General features: G+C 42.0%; 1 protein-coding gene across 2 annotated transcripts; it reads left to right on the forward strand.

The window, feature by feature from the left end:
• Window positions 1-795: 795 nt before the first annotated feature.
• On the forward strand, window positions 796-16,640 carry ZDHHC4 (zDHHC palmitoyltransferase 4). Of its 2 annotated transcripts, none has more exons than XM_025986207.2 (9): window positions 796-911; window positions 1,428-1,619; window positions 2,060-2,116; window positions 2,229-2,352; window positions 3,101-3,174; window positions 4,044-4,222; window positions 7,479-7,604; window positions 9,144-9,388; window positions 16,296-16,640. In XM_025986207.2, the coding sequence occupies exons 4-9, from the start codon at window positions 2,236-2,238 to the stop codon at window positions 16,584-16,586; spliced, it is 1,032 nt and encodes a 343-aa protein (XP_025841992.1). In that variant the 5' UTR covers window positions 796-911; window positions 1,428-1,619; window positions 2,060-2,116; window positions 2,229-2,235; the 3' UTR covers window positions 16,587-16,640. The 2 variants fall into 2 exon arrangements, with proteins under 2 accessions (XP_025841992.1, XP_072609283.1); XM_072753182.1 differs by lacking the exon at window positions 796-911 and adding an exon at window positions 1,020-1,199.
• Window positions 16,641-17,506: the final 866 nt, after the last annotated feature.

A 17,506-nucleotide genomic window follows, 5' to 3' on the forward strand; every position in this document is an offset into this window, starting at 1 on the left:
GATTTGCAAGTTTTGTTTTCTCAGTTCTGTGTCCAGGAGCTCATGAAGGCTTTGCACACCATGTACCAGAAGGCGCCCCGCTTGTAAGTTTCTTAAAAAGGAAAAAGAAAAGGAATCGAGAAGCTGGGGTAGGTAGAGAAGAGCCTGAAAGCTAGCGTTTGGAGATCAGACAGTCCCCCCTCAAAGGGAGGACAGGCTTGACAGCTCTTCAGAGGCATCAAGAATAGACTACTGGTCTCCGCGGATTCAGAGGGGTTCGGAGCAAAGGGACACCCCACAGGGGCCTTCTCGATGCTATGTTTGGAAGCAGCTCTTTCCACCCCCGGACCAACTATCCTGAAACAGACTTCCTTCTTATCCTCCAGGTTTGTAGTCAAGCAATTGTCACTGTTCCCAGGGGCAGGACGTTCAGAGCTGTTTTGAGACAGCAGGAGCAAAGACACGGGGACGGTTCGGACAGATCCCAGTGGGGCGACTGGCACAAAGCAAAGCTAGTCCTGCCCATCGCGAAGACACGGCAGAGGCGCCCCTAAGTGTACCCGCCATGGGTCAGCCGGGGTCCCGCGTGGCTGGGCTATACTCGGCGCGCTTCACAACACCCGCACTGGCTTAGGATCATCTTTTTCTAAGATTTCTGGCAATAGTATTGCAAAGCGCGATTTTTTCCGTCCCTCAAACCCGACCTCCTCTTCTGGAGGAGCCAAGGCGGGCAGCTAGTGACAACTCCTCCAGAAAGGCAAACAAACGCCCGCCGCAAGCCCCCCCCCCAGCAGCTGCCCGCTGGACCGCACTTCCGCCGGAAGTCGGCTTGGCTGCCGGCGCCCCGAGTGAGGTCACAGGCCCGCCGGAAGTCTAGAGAAGCTCCTTGAAGGCGCCGCTTGGGTGCGACTGGCCGTTGGCCCATTCCGGCGGTAAGGCCGCCTTTGAGGGTTTTTTGATACTAGTTGGCCCAGGGGCGTCTGTCTCCTTGTCTAATCCGCCCTTCCACCGTGTGTGTGTGTGTGTGTGTGTGGTCGCAGGCCCACCTCCACCCTGCTACCCACCGTATCCCCTTTGCTCCGTCTGCACCCCGCCTCCCACTCAGGGTCCCGGCCCCCGAGGAGAGCTTCGGCCAAGCCCACCCGCCGGGACCCTCGGAGAGTGCAGCCTCGGAAAGGCATTCTGTGCGGTGGCCAGAGTGGACACCTTAGGGATTAGGGGTAGGACCCGGGATCCGAGGGTACTGGCTTATTCTTCCCAATTAACTTTTCCTGCCAAAGTCGTATAACCCGGTTCACCCCGCTGGATCTCAACACCCCCGCGCGCGGCGGAGTGGGGGGGGGGGGGGGGCGGGGAATCTCAACATTTCAAGTTATTTTCCACCATTTATACCACCTTTGACTCCCACCCTGTTTTATTATGTGAGTGCTTTATCGATGTCTCTGCAGCCAGATCCAGCCTTCTAGGAGAACCATGCCTCCTGCAGCTTTGGGTGCCACCTGTTGTGCCAGGCACATGCCGCTGCCCAAGAGGAGATGCTGTTTGAATTCTCCTTGAATATTGAGAGAAGGAATGCCCTAGCTGCCAGTAGAAAATTATCCAAACGAGAACTACGTAGGCCGGGGACCCTGAATCGCCTCGTGAGAATTGCTCTTCTTTGTTTCCTCTGTCTTATCTTGTGAATAGTTTGTAGTTTGGTTATCTTAGGTGGAAGTCCGGGCCTGAATGATATCTGCTAAGGCCAAAAGTAACCTTTTCCAGTTAATACAAGCCTGTGTGTTGACTCTAGTCCCCGTGGGTGAGCCACGATTGTTGTGGGAGTGAGTCGTGGGAGTGAGTCCTGGGACTGCCACTAGGGGATGCTTGTACCAGTAGCATGGTCAGTAGATTCTTTTGGGGTACATTCGGTAGCAGTATCTATGCAAGTTTATATTTAAGTACAAAGATGATTTGTTATGGGTAGGAGGGAAGATGTATGCATTTTGCATATTCCCCCTCCCCCTTTTTTTGGTAATTTGCAGGCAGGAGATGCCCTAAATAAATCACAGTGGTTTGATTAGGAAATTCTTTTTTTGATTAGGAAATTCTTGAAGGAAAGGGAGCTCTGGACCATCTGGGAGGCCTCAGCAGTGCGTGCGTAAGTGCTGATGAATTCTGTTTTGGGAACCATTTATGGAGTTGATGTCTGAGAATATGCGTGATGGAATATATCCCTCAGTAGTAGTCACACTCTTTCTGTTTCTTTGTAGCCTCAGGATGGACTTCTTGGTTCTCTTCTTGTTCTACCTGGTTTTGGTGCTGATTGGTGTTGTTACAGTATGCATCTGCTCAAAAACCCATTATCTGAAAGGTGTAGTCAGAGGAGGAGCACAGGTAACGATGATTCTTGGGGACACTGGATTTTCACTACCACCAATCTAAAAGGCTCACCAGTTCCCTGATGAAACAAAAAGGAGATGCCATTTTTATTCATTTGTTCACTTCACTTATGGCAGCTATGTAATTTTTGAAAGTTTCTGGGTTTTGTTGCTTTTGAAAGTAATCTTGTGATGTTGCTTTGAGAGAAGATAACATTCTTAAGGTTGGCTATTTTTCTCTGGATTTGATGCCTGTAGTTGGGCATGGATGTGAACAGAGTCTGCATGGAGGGGCTGGATGGGTGGAACAGGGAGCTGTATGATTAAGGAGCTGAGCATCAGGCTGCCCACACTCCTTCAAGGATCAAAGTGAGCAAAGTTGAGGTCATCAACCTTTGGGAAGGGGTTGACTTGGGGGGTAACCTGGGCTAATGCCCAGCGATTACAGATGGACTCGGACCTAGGATTGAACCCAAAGCAGGAAAGGAGTGGAATTCACATTAACATTACCTAATCCAGCTCCTCTGCTCTCCTTCCTTTGCCTGAACACCCTGACATGGTGTTTTCTCTGGAGTTAGGTGAAAACAGAGGAGCTGGCATTAGAGAAAGACCGGCTGAGGGAAGCCCTGCATTTTATTCTCTCTTAAATCTCTTCTCTGCCCATATGCAGAAGTGCAAATCACCAAATATCACCAGCTGAAAGTGAAGCATCTAATATGGGAGTGGGGGAATGACAAATGACAATGAATTCTTTTTTGTTTTAGATAATTTCCTGTATAATTCCAAAATGCCTTCAGAGAGCTATGCCAAAATTGCTTCATTACCTCTTCCGTACACGGTATTTATATTTCAGAGTTTAAATGCTATCTTCTTTTTGGGGCATCCAGATTGCTCATTGGTTAAGCATCCGACTCTTGGTTTCAGCTCAGGTCATGATCTTAGGGTCCTGAGATTGAGCCCCAAGTCGGACTCTGTGCTAGGCACAGGGCCTACTTAAGATTCTCTCCCTCTGCCCCTCCCTTTGCTCCCCCCCCTCAATAAGTACATAAAATCTTAAAAAAAATACTATCTTCTTTCCTCGTTTGATTTTTAATTGTTGCTGTCCTCTAGCTTCAGGAAGCTCCTTGTTGGTTTCCAGCCATGGTTTGGGGAAGGAGGCTGGAAAGGATCAAGACTCCTAGGTTCAGGACCTCTCCTCATAATCTGCCTTTTATTTCTGGAGTTTTCACTGAAATATTTAGAGTGGCAATATATTGCATGCATTTCTGTGAAGAGATATATCCTGATACCTCAATTCCTAATAAAGATAATAAGGGTGCCTGGGTGGCTCAGACAGTGGAGCCATCCACCTCTTGATTTTGGTTCAAGTCATCATCTCAGGGTCATGGGATTAAGCCCTGCTTTGAGCTCCACACTTAGCGTGGAGTCTGCTTGAGAGTCTCTCTCCCTCTGCCCCTTCCCCTGGTCTCACACTCTCCCTAAATAATTAAAATCCTAAAAAAAAAAAAAATTGATAATAATAGATAGCATCTATTGAGTATTGAGTCTTGCTAGGTACTATGAGAATTGTCTCACATTGTCTCTTATGTAATTCTTGCTATTATCTCAAGCTCAAAAGATGTGGTTGGCTCTGGGTTCAGTTTAATATTATATGATTTCTTTATGAAGAAGGCCCTGTGAACAAGCCATGTACCCGTTTCCTTTCAGAAACCACACCTTCATTATCCTGCACCTCATCTTGCAAGGGATGGTTTACAGTGAATACACCTGGGAAATATTTGGCTACTGTCGAGAGTTGGAGTTCTCCTTGTGTTACCTTCTTCTGCCCTATTTTCTGCTGATTATAAACCTGGTGTTTTTCACTCTCAGCTGTGTAAGTGACCCTGGTAAGTTGAAGCTTTCGGTATGGAGACTGGTGACAATCAACATTACTTTTGCAGTGCTACAGACTAGTGAGGCCTCCGGGGACTTCATAAAAGATAAGATATGTAGTGTTTTCATGATCTTTTCATTGTGATTGTCTTCTGATTTTATTTTTTTCTTCTATGATTCATAGATTATTTAGAACTGCTTAAAATTTTCCATATACTTTTTTAGTTTATTTTTTGGTACTTCACTAGTAATTGTGTTATATAGAGAGTTTGTGGTCTGTATGGTTCTGTTTCTTTTACAATTTTTGTTTAAAGATTTTATTTATTTATTCATAGAGACAGAGAGAGAGAGAGGCAGAGACACAGGCAGAGGGAGAAGCAGGCATCATACAGAGAGCCTGATGTGGGACTCAATCCAGGGTCTCCAGGATCAAGCCCTGGGCTGCAGGCGGCGCTAAACCACTGCACCACCAGGGCTGCCCCTCTTTTACAAATTTTATTGCATCATATCCAGTTATGTGTTATTTTTGTAAATGACCCTGTGGGCTTGAAAGAGTGTGTATTTGGGCAGCCTCGGTGGCGCAGTGGTTTAGCGCCACCTGCAACCCACGGTGTGATCCTGTAGACCCGAGATCGAGTCCCACGTCGGGCTCCCTGCATGGAGCCTGCTTCTCCCTCTGCCTGTGTCTCTGCCTCTCTCTCTCGCTCTGTATCTCTCATGAGTAAATAAAATAAAAGGTCTTTAAAAAAAAAAAAGGTAAAACACAGCAATAACATTAAAAAAAAAAAAGAAAGAAAGACTGTATTTTCTAGTTCCTGGTGTAGACAGCATGTGAGTCCATTAGATCAAGTTTGTTAATTATATTCAAATCTTTTATATTTGTATTAATTTTTTTGGTTGCTCAGTTACTGACAAGTATGTTATCTCATTTTGTTATTCAACTTTTTTTTTTAAAGATTTTATTTATTTATTCATGAGAGACAGAGAGAGAGAGAGAAGCAGAGACATAGGCAGAGGGAAAAGCAGGCTCCACGCAGGGAGCCCAATGTGGGACTCAATCCCAGATCCGGGGATCATGCCCTGAGCCAAAGGCATGTGCTCAACTGCTGAGCCACCCAGGCGTCCCATGTTATCTCATTTTGATGATAGATTTGAGGTTTCTTCTGGCAGTCAGTTTTGATTTTACTTATTTTGAAGCTGTTGTATATGTGCGTATGTGTGTGTAGGTATATATAATATATATTTTTATATTATATGCATTCAAGTTTAGAATTGGTATTCCTTTTTCCTTGAATATTTTTTTATAATAAATTTATTTTTTATTGGTGTTCAATTTACCAACATACAGAATAACACCCAGTGCTCATCCCGTCAAGTGCCCCCCCTCAGTGCCCGTCATTCACCCCCACCCCCCACCCTCCTCCCCTTCCACCACCCCTAGTTCGTTTCCCAGAGTTAGGAGTCTTTATGTTCTGTCTCCCTTTCTGATATTTCCCACACATTTCTTCTCCCTTCCCTTATATTCCCTTTCACTATTATTTATATTCCCCAAATGAATGAGAACATATAATGTTTGTTCTTCTCCGATTGACTTACTTCACTCAGCATAATACCCTCCAGTTCCATCCACGTTGAAGCAAATGGTGGGTATTTGTCTCTTTGTTACTAGTATTGTTCTTTGTTCTTTTTTGGTCTGATATTAATATTATTACACTTTTATTTTTTTAAGAGGGGGAGAGGGAGAGAGAGAATCTTAAGCAGGCTCCATGCCCAGTGTGAAGCCCAATGCAGGGCTCAGTCTCATGACTCTGAGATCATGACCTGAGCCAAGATCAGGAGTCAGATGCTTAACTGACTGAGCCACCCAGGTGCCCCTTACCCTTTTTTTGGGGAGTGGGGGGATATTTGCTTGGTATCTTTTTTCCATGCCTTTACTTTTAAGCTTTCCTGTCCTTGAAGCACCAAGTGTCCATCAACTGGTGAATAGGTAAATGTGATGTGCCTTCTCCATGGAACAGTATTCTGTAACGGGAAGGAGTGATATATGTTAGAACTTAGAGGAACCTTGAAAAACTATGCTAAATGAAAGAAGCCAGATACAAAAGACCACAAGTTGTATGATTCCATTTATATGAAATATTCAAACAAGGCAAATGCATGGAGACGGAAAGTAGATTAGTGATTGCCAAGACCTAGGATTCAAGAGAAATGGGGTGACTGCTAAGGGGTTTCTTTCTTTCTTTCTTTCCTTTCTTTCCTTTCTTTCTTTTTCCTTTTCTTTTTTTTTTTTTTTTTAATTTTATTTAGGGCAGCCCGGGTGGTTCAGTGGTTTAGTGCTGCCTTCAGCCCAGGGCGTGATCCTGGAGACTGGGATCGAGTCCCACATCGGGCTTCCTGTGTGGAGTCTGCTTCTCCCTCTGCCTGTGTCTCTGCCTCTCTCTCTCTCTCTCTCTTTGTTTCTCTCATGAATAAATAAATAAAATCTTTTTTTTAAGAGTAAAGTTTTTTTTTAAGATTTTAAGTTTTTTTTTTAAGATTTTTAAAGATTTTTTAAGATAAAAATCTTAAAAAAAAGATTTTATTTATCTGAGAGAGAGAGAGAGAGACCTCAAGTGAGGAGAGTGGGAGGAACGGAGAGAGAGGGAGAAGCATATTGTCTGTAGAGCAGGGAGCCCTGAGGAGGAGCCCAGTGTGGAACTTGACCCCAGGATCCTGGGATCATGACTTGAAGTGAAGGTGGGCACTTAACCAACTGAGCCACCCAAGCACCCCTAAGGGCTTTCTTTTTAAAGCGATAAACATGTTCTAAAATTGATTGTGGGGGATCCCTGGGTGGCTCAGTGGTTTAGCTCCTGCCTTTGGCCCAGGGCGTGATCCTGGAGTCCCGGGATCGAGTCCCGCATCGGGCTCCCAGCATGGAGCCTGCTTCTCCCTCTGCCTGTGTCTCTGTCTCTGTCTCTCTCTCTCTCTGTGTCTATCATGAATAAATAAATAAAATCTTAAAAAAAAATAAAATAAAAAAATAAAAATAAATAAAATTGATTGTGATGATCGTTGCATAACTGTGAATATACTAAAAACTGTTGAATCGTGTACTTTAAATGGGTAAGTTGGGTTTATGAATTGTATCTCAGTAAAGCTATTTATTTTAAAGTGAGTTATTTAGAATGTTAAATATAGAAGTCTTAGTTGCACTTTGTCAGGACAGATTTTGTGAATGTTTAGTCAACCATGTTGCTTGGAACTGATGTTTGTCCTTACTTTTTTCAGGTACCATAACGAAAGCAAATGAGTTACTGTTTCTTCAAGTTTATGAATTCGATGAAGTGATGTTCTTAAAGAATATGAAGTGCTCTACGTGCAATTTAAGGAAACCAGCACGATCCAAACACTGCAGTAAGTTTGGCTTTGATTGCTCCAGCTCTAGCCTTGCACAGCAAATATGTGGGCTTTCTCAGTAAGGGAATGTTACAGAAATCCAAAAGCAGGGCCCTTGGTCTCCCAGCATGGGACAGCCACTGCTTGTAGAGGCCAAATTGTTTCTTTCAGATGACTGAAGGTAAGTTCTTAATGTTCTTGTGTAATGGGCAGCTCAGCCCTGGGCAGAACAGCCCTTCCTTTGCCATGTGGTAGGGCATGTGGCCCAGTAGGAATTTCTGTGGGATGTTGTGTTTGCAGATTTTAGCCCTGGCAGAACCTACTCTTCTGGGGAATAGCCGAGATTCTAGACTAGTGCCATCCAACAAAAATATATCATGAGCCACATATGTGATTTAAATTTTCTAGTAGCCACATTACAAAAGTAAAATGAGGCAACATTGGATTTAATTATATATTTTATTTAACCTAACATATCTAAAATATCATTTTAATGTGTAGTCAGTATAAAAAATCATTCATGGGATAGTTTATGTTCTCTTTTTCATACTGTCTTTGAAATCTGATACATATTTTCCATTTACAGCACATCTCAATTGAGACACTAAATTTTCCTTGGAAATACTTGATCTGTATTTAGATTTCATAAAATTTGCTGTCGGAAGAGCAGATTCACATACCCAAGTTATTCTAGAAATTCTCAGAAGTTTTTTGGTTACTGAATGAGTACCAAAAAATTATTTCTGTTTAATACCCATGTAACAGTTCAACCTTTAAAAAAAAAAAGATTTTATTTATTTGAGAGAGAATGTGCATATGCTTACACAAGTGGATGGAGGGGCAGAGAGAGAGATAAGCAGATTCCCCGCTTAGAGGGAGCCCAGTATGGGGCTTGACTCCAGGAGCCTGAGATCATGACCTGAGCTGAAGGCACATGCTTAACCAACTGAGACACATAGGTGCCTCAATAATTTGTCTTTATCTGAAGAATTGATTTGACTTTAAAGCCTCAGTTTTAAAATTCTGTCTGTCCAGGATCCCTGGGTGGCTCAGCGGTTTAGCGCCTGCCTTTGGCCCAGGGCGCGGTCCCGGAGTCCTGGGATCGAGTCCCGTGTCGGGCTCCTGGCATGGAGCCTGCTTCTCCCTCTGCCTGTGTCTCTGCCTCTCTCTCTCTCTGTGTCTATCATAAATAAATAAATAAATCTTAAAAAAAAAAAATCTGTCCAAGTTAAGTTCACTAAGTCTTGTGTCATATCAGTATTACTCATGTTGAACTTAAAGGAGCATTGCATGAATTGAAAAACTCTAAATTTATCAGTATCAACAGAATATTCTTCCAAATTTTTTCTTGTAGCCACATTTCAAGTGCTTAATACCCACCTGTGGCTCGTGGCTACTTTATTGGACACTGCGGTTTTAAGAGCTTGGTGATAGCAGCCACCATTTCTTCCAGCTCATACTGCCAGTAGTCAGTCTAAAAATCTCTGTAAGTGTGCTTTTTGTCTCATTTTTCATCAAGGACTAACTCAGTGTTTTTGCACTCTTGTTTCTGTGCAGGTGTGTGTAACAGGTGTGTGCACCGTTTTGACCACCACTGTGTTTGGGTGAACAACTGCATTGGAGCCTGGAACGCCAGGTACTTCCTCCTCTACCTCTTGACATTGACAGCCTCAGCAGCCACCATGGCCATCGTGAGCACTGTGTTTCTGGTCCAGTTGGTGGTGTTGTCTGACTTGTATTTGGAGACTTACATTGATCACCTTGGACACTTCCAGGCTGTTGACATTTTCTTTCTTATTCAGGTAATTAATTCAGGTAGTTGTTTTGTGGGATGTGTTTCTGATATTAGGTTTCAAAATTGGAAAAAGGTCATTTTCCCAGTCAAAAGATGGAGCTATTCCTTTTTTAAAAGTCAATATATAATTTTAAAAATTTTATTGGAGACCCTTGGTGGCTCAGCGGTTTGGCACCTGCTTTTGGCCCAGGGTGCGATCCTGGAGTCCTGGAATCAAGTCCCACGTTGGGTTCCCGGCATGGAGCCTGCTGCTCCCTCTTCCTGTGTCTCTGCCTCTCTCTCTCTCTCTATGTCTATCATGAATAAATAAATAAATCTTTAAAAAATAATAATAAAATAAAATTTTTATTATTTGTTTACTTAAGATTTTATTTTTATTTTAGATTAAGATAGAGAGAGAGAAAGAAAGCACCCTCAACACAGGACTCAGTCTCACAATCGTGAGATCATGACTTGAGCTGAAATCAAGAGTTGGATGCTTAACCAACTTAGTACTGAGACACTCCAATATATAATTTTTTAAATTGATATATAATACGTGTGCTATAAAATTCATCCTTTTCTTAAGTTTATTTTTTTTTAGTAATCTTCACACTCAATGTGGGGTTTAAACTCATGACCCCAAGATCAAGAGTCAACCAGGTGCCCCTAAAATTCATCCTTTCAAAGTATAAGATCTAGTGGTTCAGAGTTGTGTAACCACCACCACCATTTAATTTCAGAACATTTCATCACCCAAGAAATAAACTCTTACCTATTACCAGTTACTCTCCACCCCTCTCTTTCCTTGCAACCACTAACTGGCTTTTTGTGTTTATGGATTTGCCTTTTCCGGGCATTTCACATAAATGTAGTTGGACATTTGTGGCCTTGGACTGGCTTCTTTTTCTTAGCATAATGTGTTCAAGGTTCATCCGTGTTGTAGCATGAATCAATATTTCACTCCTTTTTGAGGCTAAATAATATTCCACTGTGTAGATGTATACCACATTTTATTCATTTATTAATTATGGACATTTGAATGTTTTCACTTTGTATTTTTGAATAAGGGTGCTGTGAACATCTGTGTACAAGCTTTTGTGTGGATAGAGGTTTCCATTGCTCTTGAGTCATACCCAGGAGTAGAATTGTTAGGTCATATGGTCATTATACTTGTAGTCATTTGAGGAGCTGCCAGGTTGTTTTCCAAAGTATCTTCACCATTTTACATTCTTACCATCTGTATATGAAGGTTCCAACTTGTTATTATGTCTTTTTGATTAAAGTCATCCTAATGGATGTAAAGCGGTGCCCTTGTGAGTTGATTTGCACTTCCCTGTTGACTTAATAATGCTGAGCCTCTTTTTGTGTGTTTCTTAGCCACTTATATGTCTTCTTTGGAAAAGAAGATTTACAGGAGAAGCTCATTTTTTAATTGGGTTGTTTTCTTGTGTTGTAAGAATTCTTTGTATATCCTGGACACTTGACCCATCTCAGATGTAGGATTAGCAAGTATTTTTTCCCATTCTGTGGGTTTTTCATTTTTTGGATAGCTTTCTTTGAAACAAAAAAGTTCCGTATTTTAAGTTTAGGGTTTTTTTTTTTGTTGTTGTTGCTTATGCTTTGGTGTCATATGTAAGAATCTGTTGCCTGCTCCAAGGTCATGAAGATTTATACTTATGTATTCTTGTGTTTATATATTTAACTCTTACATTTAGGTCTTTGATCCTTTTTTGAGTCAATTTTTGTATGTTTTGTAGGGTTGGGATCTCTCTTGATACTTTTAGTGTCCCAGCATCTATTGTTAAAGATACCCTTCTTTGTTCATTGAATTGTTTTGGCACCCTTGTCAAAAATTTATTTACAATAACATAGGCTTCTTATAAAAACTCAAATCTTTTATGGCTAAAAGATTTCTGTTGCATTTATGGGAAATAGCTTATGAGCAGTCACTATTTTAGGTAACTGGTTGCTTCTTCTTGAGTGTTTTTTCTTTTTTTTAAAAAAAAAGATTTTATTTATTTATTTATTTCATTTTATTTATTTATTTTATTTTATTTTTTTTAATTTTTATTTACTTATGATAGTCACAGAGAGAGAGAGAGAGGCAGAGACACAGGCAGAGGGAGAAGCAGGCTCCATGCACCGGGAGCCCGATGTGGGATTCGATCCCGGGTCTCCAGGATCGCGCCCTGGGCCAAAGGCAAGCGCCAAACCGCTGCGCCACCCAGGGATCCCTATTTATTTCATTTTAAAGATAATAAAATACCATGAACAAGTGAGATGTAGTCCATGAATGCAAGTTTGGTTCAATATTAGGAAATTGATTAATGTTTTATATAGCATTATTAAATATAAAGAACAATGACGTGATTATTTCTCTAGATGCTGAAAAGCCTTTCACAGAATTCAACACTCATTCTAATAAAAGCACTCAGACAATAAGAGTTGAAGGATACTGTCTTTAAAAAAAAAAAAAGATTTTATTTATCATTCATGAGAGACACAGGAGGGAAGCAGAGACTTAGGCAGAGGGAGAAGCAGGCTCTATGCAGGGAGCCCAATGTAGGACTTGATCCCGGAACTCCAGGATCATGCCCTGAGCTGAAGGCAGTCGCTTAACCACTGAGCCACCCAGGCGTCCCAGGATACTGTCTTAATATGATAAAGTACACAGTCTTAAAGCTAGTTTTTTTTTTTTTTAATTTATTTTGAAATAATTATAGATTTACAGGAGATTATAAAAAGACACACAGGAAGTCTATACACTCTTTAGCCCCTCTTCCCATGCCAGCATCCGTATACAGCACAAGGCCAAAACCAAGCAATTGACTTTGGCACAATCCCCAGGGCCAGTTAGATTTCAGGAATTACATATGTGTTTATTGTAAGAATGTTTTATTTGAGAATCTGTTGCCTGGTGTGTGTATATAGCTCTGTGCAATTTGTCACATGTGCACAAATAACCCACCACTAGCATGCTCTATTATCCATCGCCACAGACTCCCTTGTGTTACCCTTTATAGCTACAGCTTCTTCTCCATATCCCTAATGCTTGGCACCACTACTCCCTTCTCCATCTCTGTTATAATGTTATTTCATGATTGTTACATAAATGGAATCATACAGTATCTTTTTGAAGTTGGTTTCTTCACTCAGTGCAATTTCCTTGAGGTCCATGAGAACAGTTGCATGGATCTAGGGTTCCTTTTTATTGCTGTATAGTAGTCCATGCTTTGTTTAACCATTCACCCTTTGAAGGCCATCAGCTGCAAAAAGCGGCATTGAACATTCCCATTTACAAGTTCCTGTGTAATGATCTGTCTTCACTGTGATTGTTGGGTTGATGATAGGTCTATTTTAAGTCTTAGAAAGGACCACCATACTCTTTTTCAGAGTGGTTGTACCATTGTACATCCTCACCAGTGATGGAGGAGGGACTGGTTTCTCTGCATTTTTGCCAGCACCTAATGTTATCACTATTTTTCATTTTAGCCATTCCGATAGATGTGTAGCAACAACCTCGTCATTTCAACCTTGAGTAATTTTTATTCTTAAAATTTCTTTCAGTTATGAAGCAACTGGGTAGCTTAGTCCGTTAAGCATCTGACTCTTGATTTCTGTTTGGGTTGTAATCTCAGGGTGGTGGGATCAAGCTGCATGTCGGGATCATAAATTGGAGACGTCATGTTGCTTTGCCCTTCAATATGTGAATGTGCATTTTTAAAGAATGTCACCTTAACTACAATTAGGTTATCTTACCTAAGAAAAGTAATAAATCTGTATAACAAACATAGAATATGTAGTAAATATATAATAAATCATCTAATCCATATTCAAATTTCCCTGTTGTCTTTTTCTTTCTTTTTTTCAAATGTTTTTTTTTTAAGATTTTATTTATTTATTCATGAGAGATATGGAGAGAAAGAGAGGAAGAGACACAGGCAGAGAAAGAAGCAGGCTGTAGGCAGGGAGCCCACTTCTAGGATCAGGCCCTGAGCCAAAGGCAGACGCTCAACCGCTGAGCCACCCAGACATCTCTCAAATGTGTCTTTTATAGCTTTTTTACCTCCGTGAACCAGAACCCACCTCATAGTTACTCTTTGCATTTGAATGTTCTTCTCAGTCTCTCTAAAATAATGGCCCCAACCTTTTTTTGTGAAATTGACATTTAATAGCTGTCTTTTAGAATGTCCCTTGTTACAAATTTGCCTTTTTCCTACTTTTGTCAACTGATTTTTCTCTATTCCTTCATATTAATGTGAACTGGAAGTTAGTTCTAGAGCCCTGCATAGATTCAGGTTAAGTATTTTTGGCAAGAATGTGTATTTCATATTGCTTCCCATCAGGTGGAACAGGGGACCAGTGACACCCAGCTGTCTCCATTGATGAAGTGCATTTTCCCCTTTGCAGTGGGTCATCTGTGTATATGGTTTTGTTTTTGTACTTAAGATTTTCTGTAGGATAGGTTCCAAAAAATATAAATACTGGGTCAGAGATTATTAATATTTACAGATCTTTTGATTTTAATATAGTCAGATTGCTTTTTTAAAAACCTTCTGCTTAGGGATCCCTGGGTGGCGCAGCGGTTTGGCGCCTGCCTTTGGCCCGGGGCGCGATCCTGGAGACCCGGGATCGAATCCCACGTCGGGCTTCCGGTGCATGGAGCCTGCTTCTCCCTCTGCCTATGTCTCTGCTTCTCTCTCTCTCACTGTGTGCCTATCATAAATAAATAAAATTTAAAAAAAAATTTTTTTTTAAATAAAAAAAAAAAAATAAAAATAAAAACCTTCTGCTTAGAGTGATTTGTCCATGTTCATTTTGTTGCATCAGAGCAGGCACTGAGGATGCCCAGTGGTGGTGAGTGCTTCTAGTGTGGTAGGAAAATATGGTTTACCCTTTCTAAAAACTATTTCTTTTGTTGCTGTTGATTAGTTTTCTTGTTTGTCAATCATCTATAGATCTGCTTTTATGACTTATGTCCTTTAACTGTTTACCTATTTGATACTAATATTACTTTTTTAAAAAGATTTATTTATTTATTTATGAGACAGAGACAGAGACAGAGACACAGGCAGAGAGAGAAGCAGGCTCCATTCAGGGAGCCTGACATGAGACTCGATCCCGGGACTCCAGGATCATGCCCTGGGCCAAAGGCAGGCGCCAAACCGCTGAGCCACCCAGGGATCCCCCTAACATTACTTTTGATTTGAGATCATATAGTAATGATAGTTCATTCTTGTATTTGTTTTCATTTGTATATCTTTTTTTTTTTTTTTTTTTAAGATTTTATTTATTTATTCATGAGAGACACAGAGAGAGAGGCAGAGACACAGGCAGAGGGAGAAGCAGGCCCCATGCAGGAAGCCCGACCTGGGACTCGACTCCGGGTCTCCAGGATCACGTCCTGGGCTGAAGGCGGTGCTAAACCCCTGAGCCACCCGGGCTGCCCTGTGTATCTTTTTTTGTATAAAAAAATGCAGAAATCCTTTCTTATCAAATCTCTTTTCTTTGTAACTTCAGTTAGAAGTTCTCTCCTGTCAAGAGATGCATCTGCTTTTACTCGTGACTTTCAAAAATATTGAACCCTTTCAAAATTCATTTTCTTTATTATAAAAAATAAATTATAAAGATTCAAGCAGTCCAGAAGCATTTAAAATGAAAAGGCAGAGAAACAGGGAAAGTGGGCATAGGTGGTCAGAGGTACAAACTTATAGTTGAAAGATGAGTAAATCCTGGGGATTTGATGTATAGCCTGGTGACTGTAGTTTATAGTACTGTGTTGTAAACTTGAAAGTTGCTAAGAGAATGGGTTTTAGAAGTTCTCATCGCACAAAAAAATTGTAACTGTGTGGTGATAGGTGTATTAACCTTGTGATCATTTGCTGCATGTTACGTTTTACACCTTTAAACTTTCACAATGTCATGTCAATTATATTTCAATAAAGCTGGAGGGAGAAGCATAAAATTTAAAATCTCTTTAGAAAAAACAAAAAACCGAGGTCTCTAACCCCTCCCCTCCCCAGAGGCAACAATCTTTGTAGTTTGGTATACACATTTCAGGCTTTTTTCCTGTGTGTATACAGTCACACACCTTCATGGAGTCTGTTTTTGTTTTTACTTGAATATGATCCCATTGTGAATCCTTGCCTCTTGTCTTTCGCATTGGCAGTATCTTACCAATGTCTTTTCCAGATGAGTACATGGAAATTGACCTCATTTTATTGGCTATTATTCCATAGTATGACTATCCTAGGGTTTTACTCTTCCCCATGGGTGGACTTTTTAACATGTTTCTTTTAGGAAGAAGGCCTGTTAAAATCACTACAATGAATACTCTCATGCATGTATTTCTGTAGTCGTATTGTGTTGAGAGAGAGATTGATCTCCTCTGTCCATCTGGACTTTATTTTGATGCATGAACTAAGATCTGTGTTTGTCTTTATTTTACAAATAGTTAACTGGCAAAGCACCATCTCCTGAGTATCCTTTCCCTTTTCCTTCCATTACAGATTTCATTTATCTTACTTGACTCTTTTTTTTTTTTTTTAATTTTTATTTATTTAAGATAGTCACAGAGAGAGAGAGAGGCAGAGACACAGGCAGAGGGAGAAGCAGGCTCCATGCACCGGGAGCCCGACGTGGGACTCGATCCCGGGTCTCCAGGATCGCACCCTGGGCCAAAGGCAGGCGCGAAACCGCTGCGCCACCCAGGGATCCCCATCTTACTTGACTCTTGTACAGACCCGGGTTTCCTCTTGGGCTGTCAGTGCCATTTATAGTTGTTTGGGGTTTGGTGGGTCAGATGTGTATGGAGGTGGATGAGTTGGGTGGGCAGCTCACACTTGTCCATGTAACGGGCCAGGGCTGGGAGGTGCTTACTTACTTGTGTCACAGCCTAGCTGCCTAACATGCTGTTTCTTCTTTGCCTCCAGTACCTGTTTCTGACCTTCCCGAGGATTATCTTCATGCTGGGCTTTGTCATGATGCTGAGCTTCCTCCTGGGGGGCTACCTGTGCTTTATTTTGTACCTGGCTGCCACCAACCAGACCACTAACGAGTGGCACAATGGTGACCGGGCTTGGTGCCATCATTGCCGCCACGTGGCCCGGCCCCTATCAGCAGATACCCAGGTCAACCGGAACATTCACTCCCATGGGCTTTGGAGCAACTTTGGAGAGGTCTTCCTACCTGCCACTGCACCTTATGAGAGAAAGAAGAACTGAGAATGGGAAGTGTTACTGCCATTTAAATATAGTATACATTTATTTATACATATAGATACTTCGTAAGCATTAGTGTGGTGTTTTTTGGTTTTGGGGGCCTTTTTTCTGGCTTCTGAATGTTTATAAATTGGCTTTAAGTGGTTAAGGAGAAGAGAAAACTAGTGTTTACTGAGTGCCTAATCCTTATAGGACCATGCTAGATCCGGTGGTAGAAATCCCCCTTGCTCATCCTCTGTTCCTTCAGCCTGTTGGAATGGAGTATATTTGAAGTCCTGGTGCCAGCGGAATCAAAGAGGACGTCGCAGAGGTTCTGGTTAACCGTGGTCTTCCACTAGAGACTCTAGGTTTCTGACAGGAGGGGTCTGTACTGTGTCCCCTGGTGTGCAGGAGAGTCTCAGTGACTTGGGGTTGTGCCTGGCTGCACTCTTTTTGATGGCCTTTCCACCTCTCCCAAGGAGAAAGGCCTTGGCTTTTCATCTCCTTAATCAGACCTGGCACTCTCACCCAGGTCCTCCCTTGAGCCAGCATGGGCCCAGTCTTGTGCTTGTCCCCTGCCTGCCCTCAGTCACTGGCTTCTTGTGGCCCTGATCAAGTCTTATATGCCCTGTTTTTAAAATCCAAACTAACACCCAGAGCCCCACCCCGCCACTGCCTCGTTAATTCAGTGCAGAGATGGATGCAGAAGAGATCCATAGAAAGTGCTGAGAGCTTTTAGGAGGGGAGAGTTTTCAGGAGCAGGATACCTAAGATTGCCATGGCCATCCGTACTGGAGGGGGTTGGGGAAGGGGGAACTCGTGACAAGAACTTGGAGGCGGGGGGTCAGGATGCATCATTTGTCACCGCAGCCCCAAGAGTTCCAGACTAGACATAATCTTTGACGCGGCCTGCTGAGGCCTGAGCTATGTCCCAGCCCCAGCGA

This window comes from Vulpes vulpes, chromosome 3 (genome assembly GCF_048418805.1).
Source record: "Vulpes vulpes isolate BD-2025 chromosome 3, VulVul3, whole genome shotgun sequence".
Classification (NCBI taxonomy): Eukaryota; Metazoa; Chordata; class Mammalia; order Carnivora; family Canidae; genus Vulpes; species Vulpes vulpes.

Coding starts and splice junctions, on each gene's coding strand:
- ZDHHC4 (XM_025986207.2), top strand. CDS start 2,236: ATGGACTTCTTGGTTCTCTTCTTGTTCTACCTGGTTTTGGTGCTGATT. Junction 2,353..3,100: donor TAGTCAGAGGAGGAGCACAG/GTAACGATGATT, acceptor TTTTTGTTTTAG/ATAATTTCCTGTATAATTCC. Junction 9,389..16,295: donor ACATTTTCTTTCTTATTCAG/GTAATTAATTCA, acceptor CTTTGCCTCCAG/TACCTGTTTCTGACCTTCCC.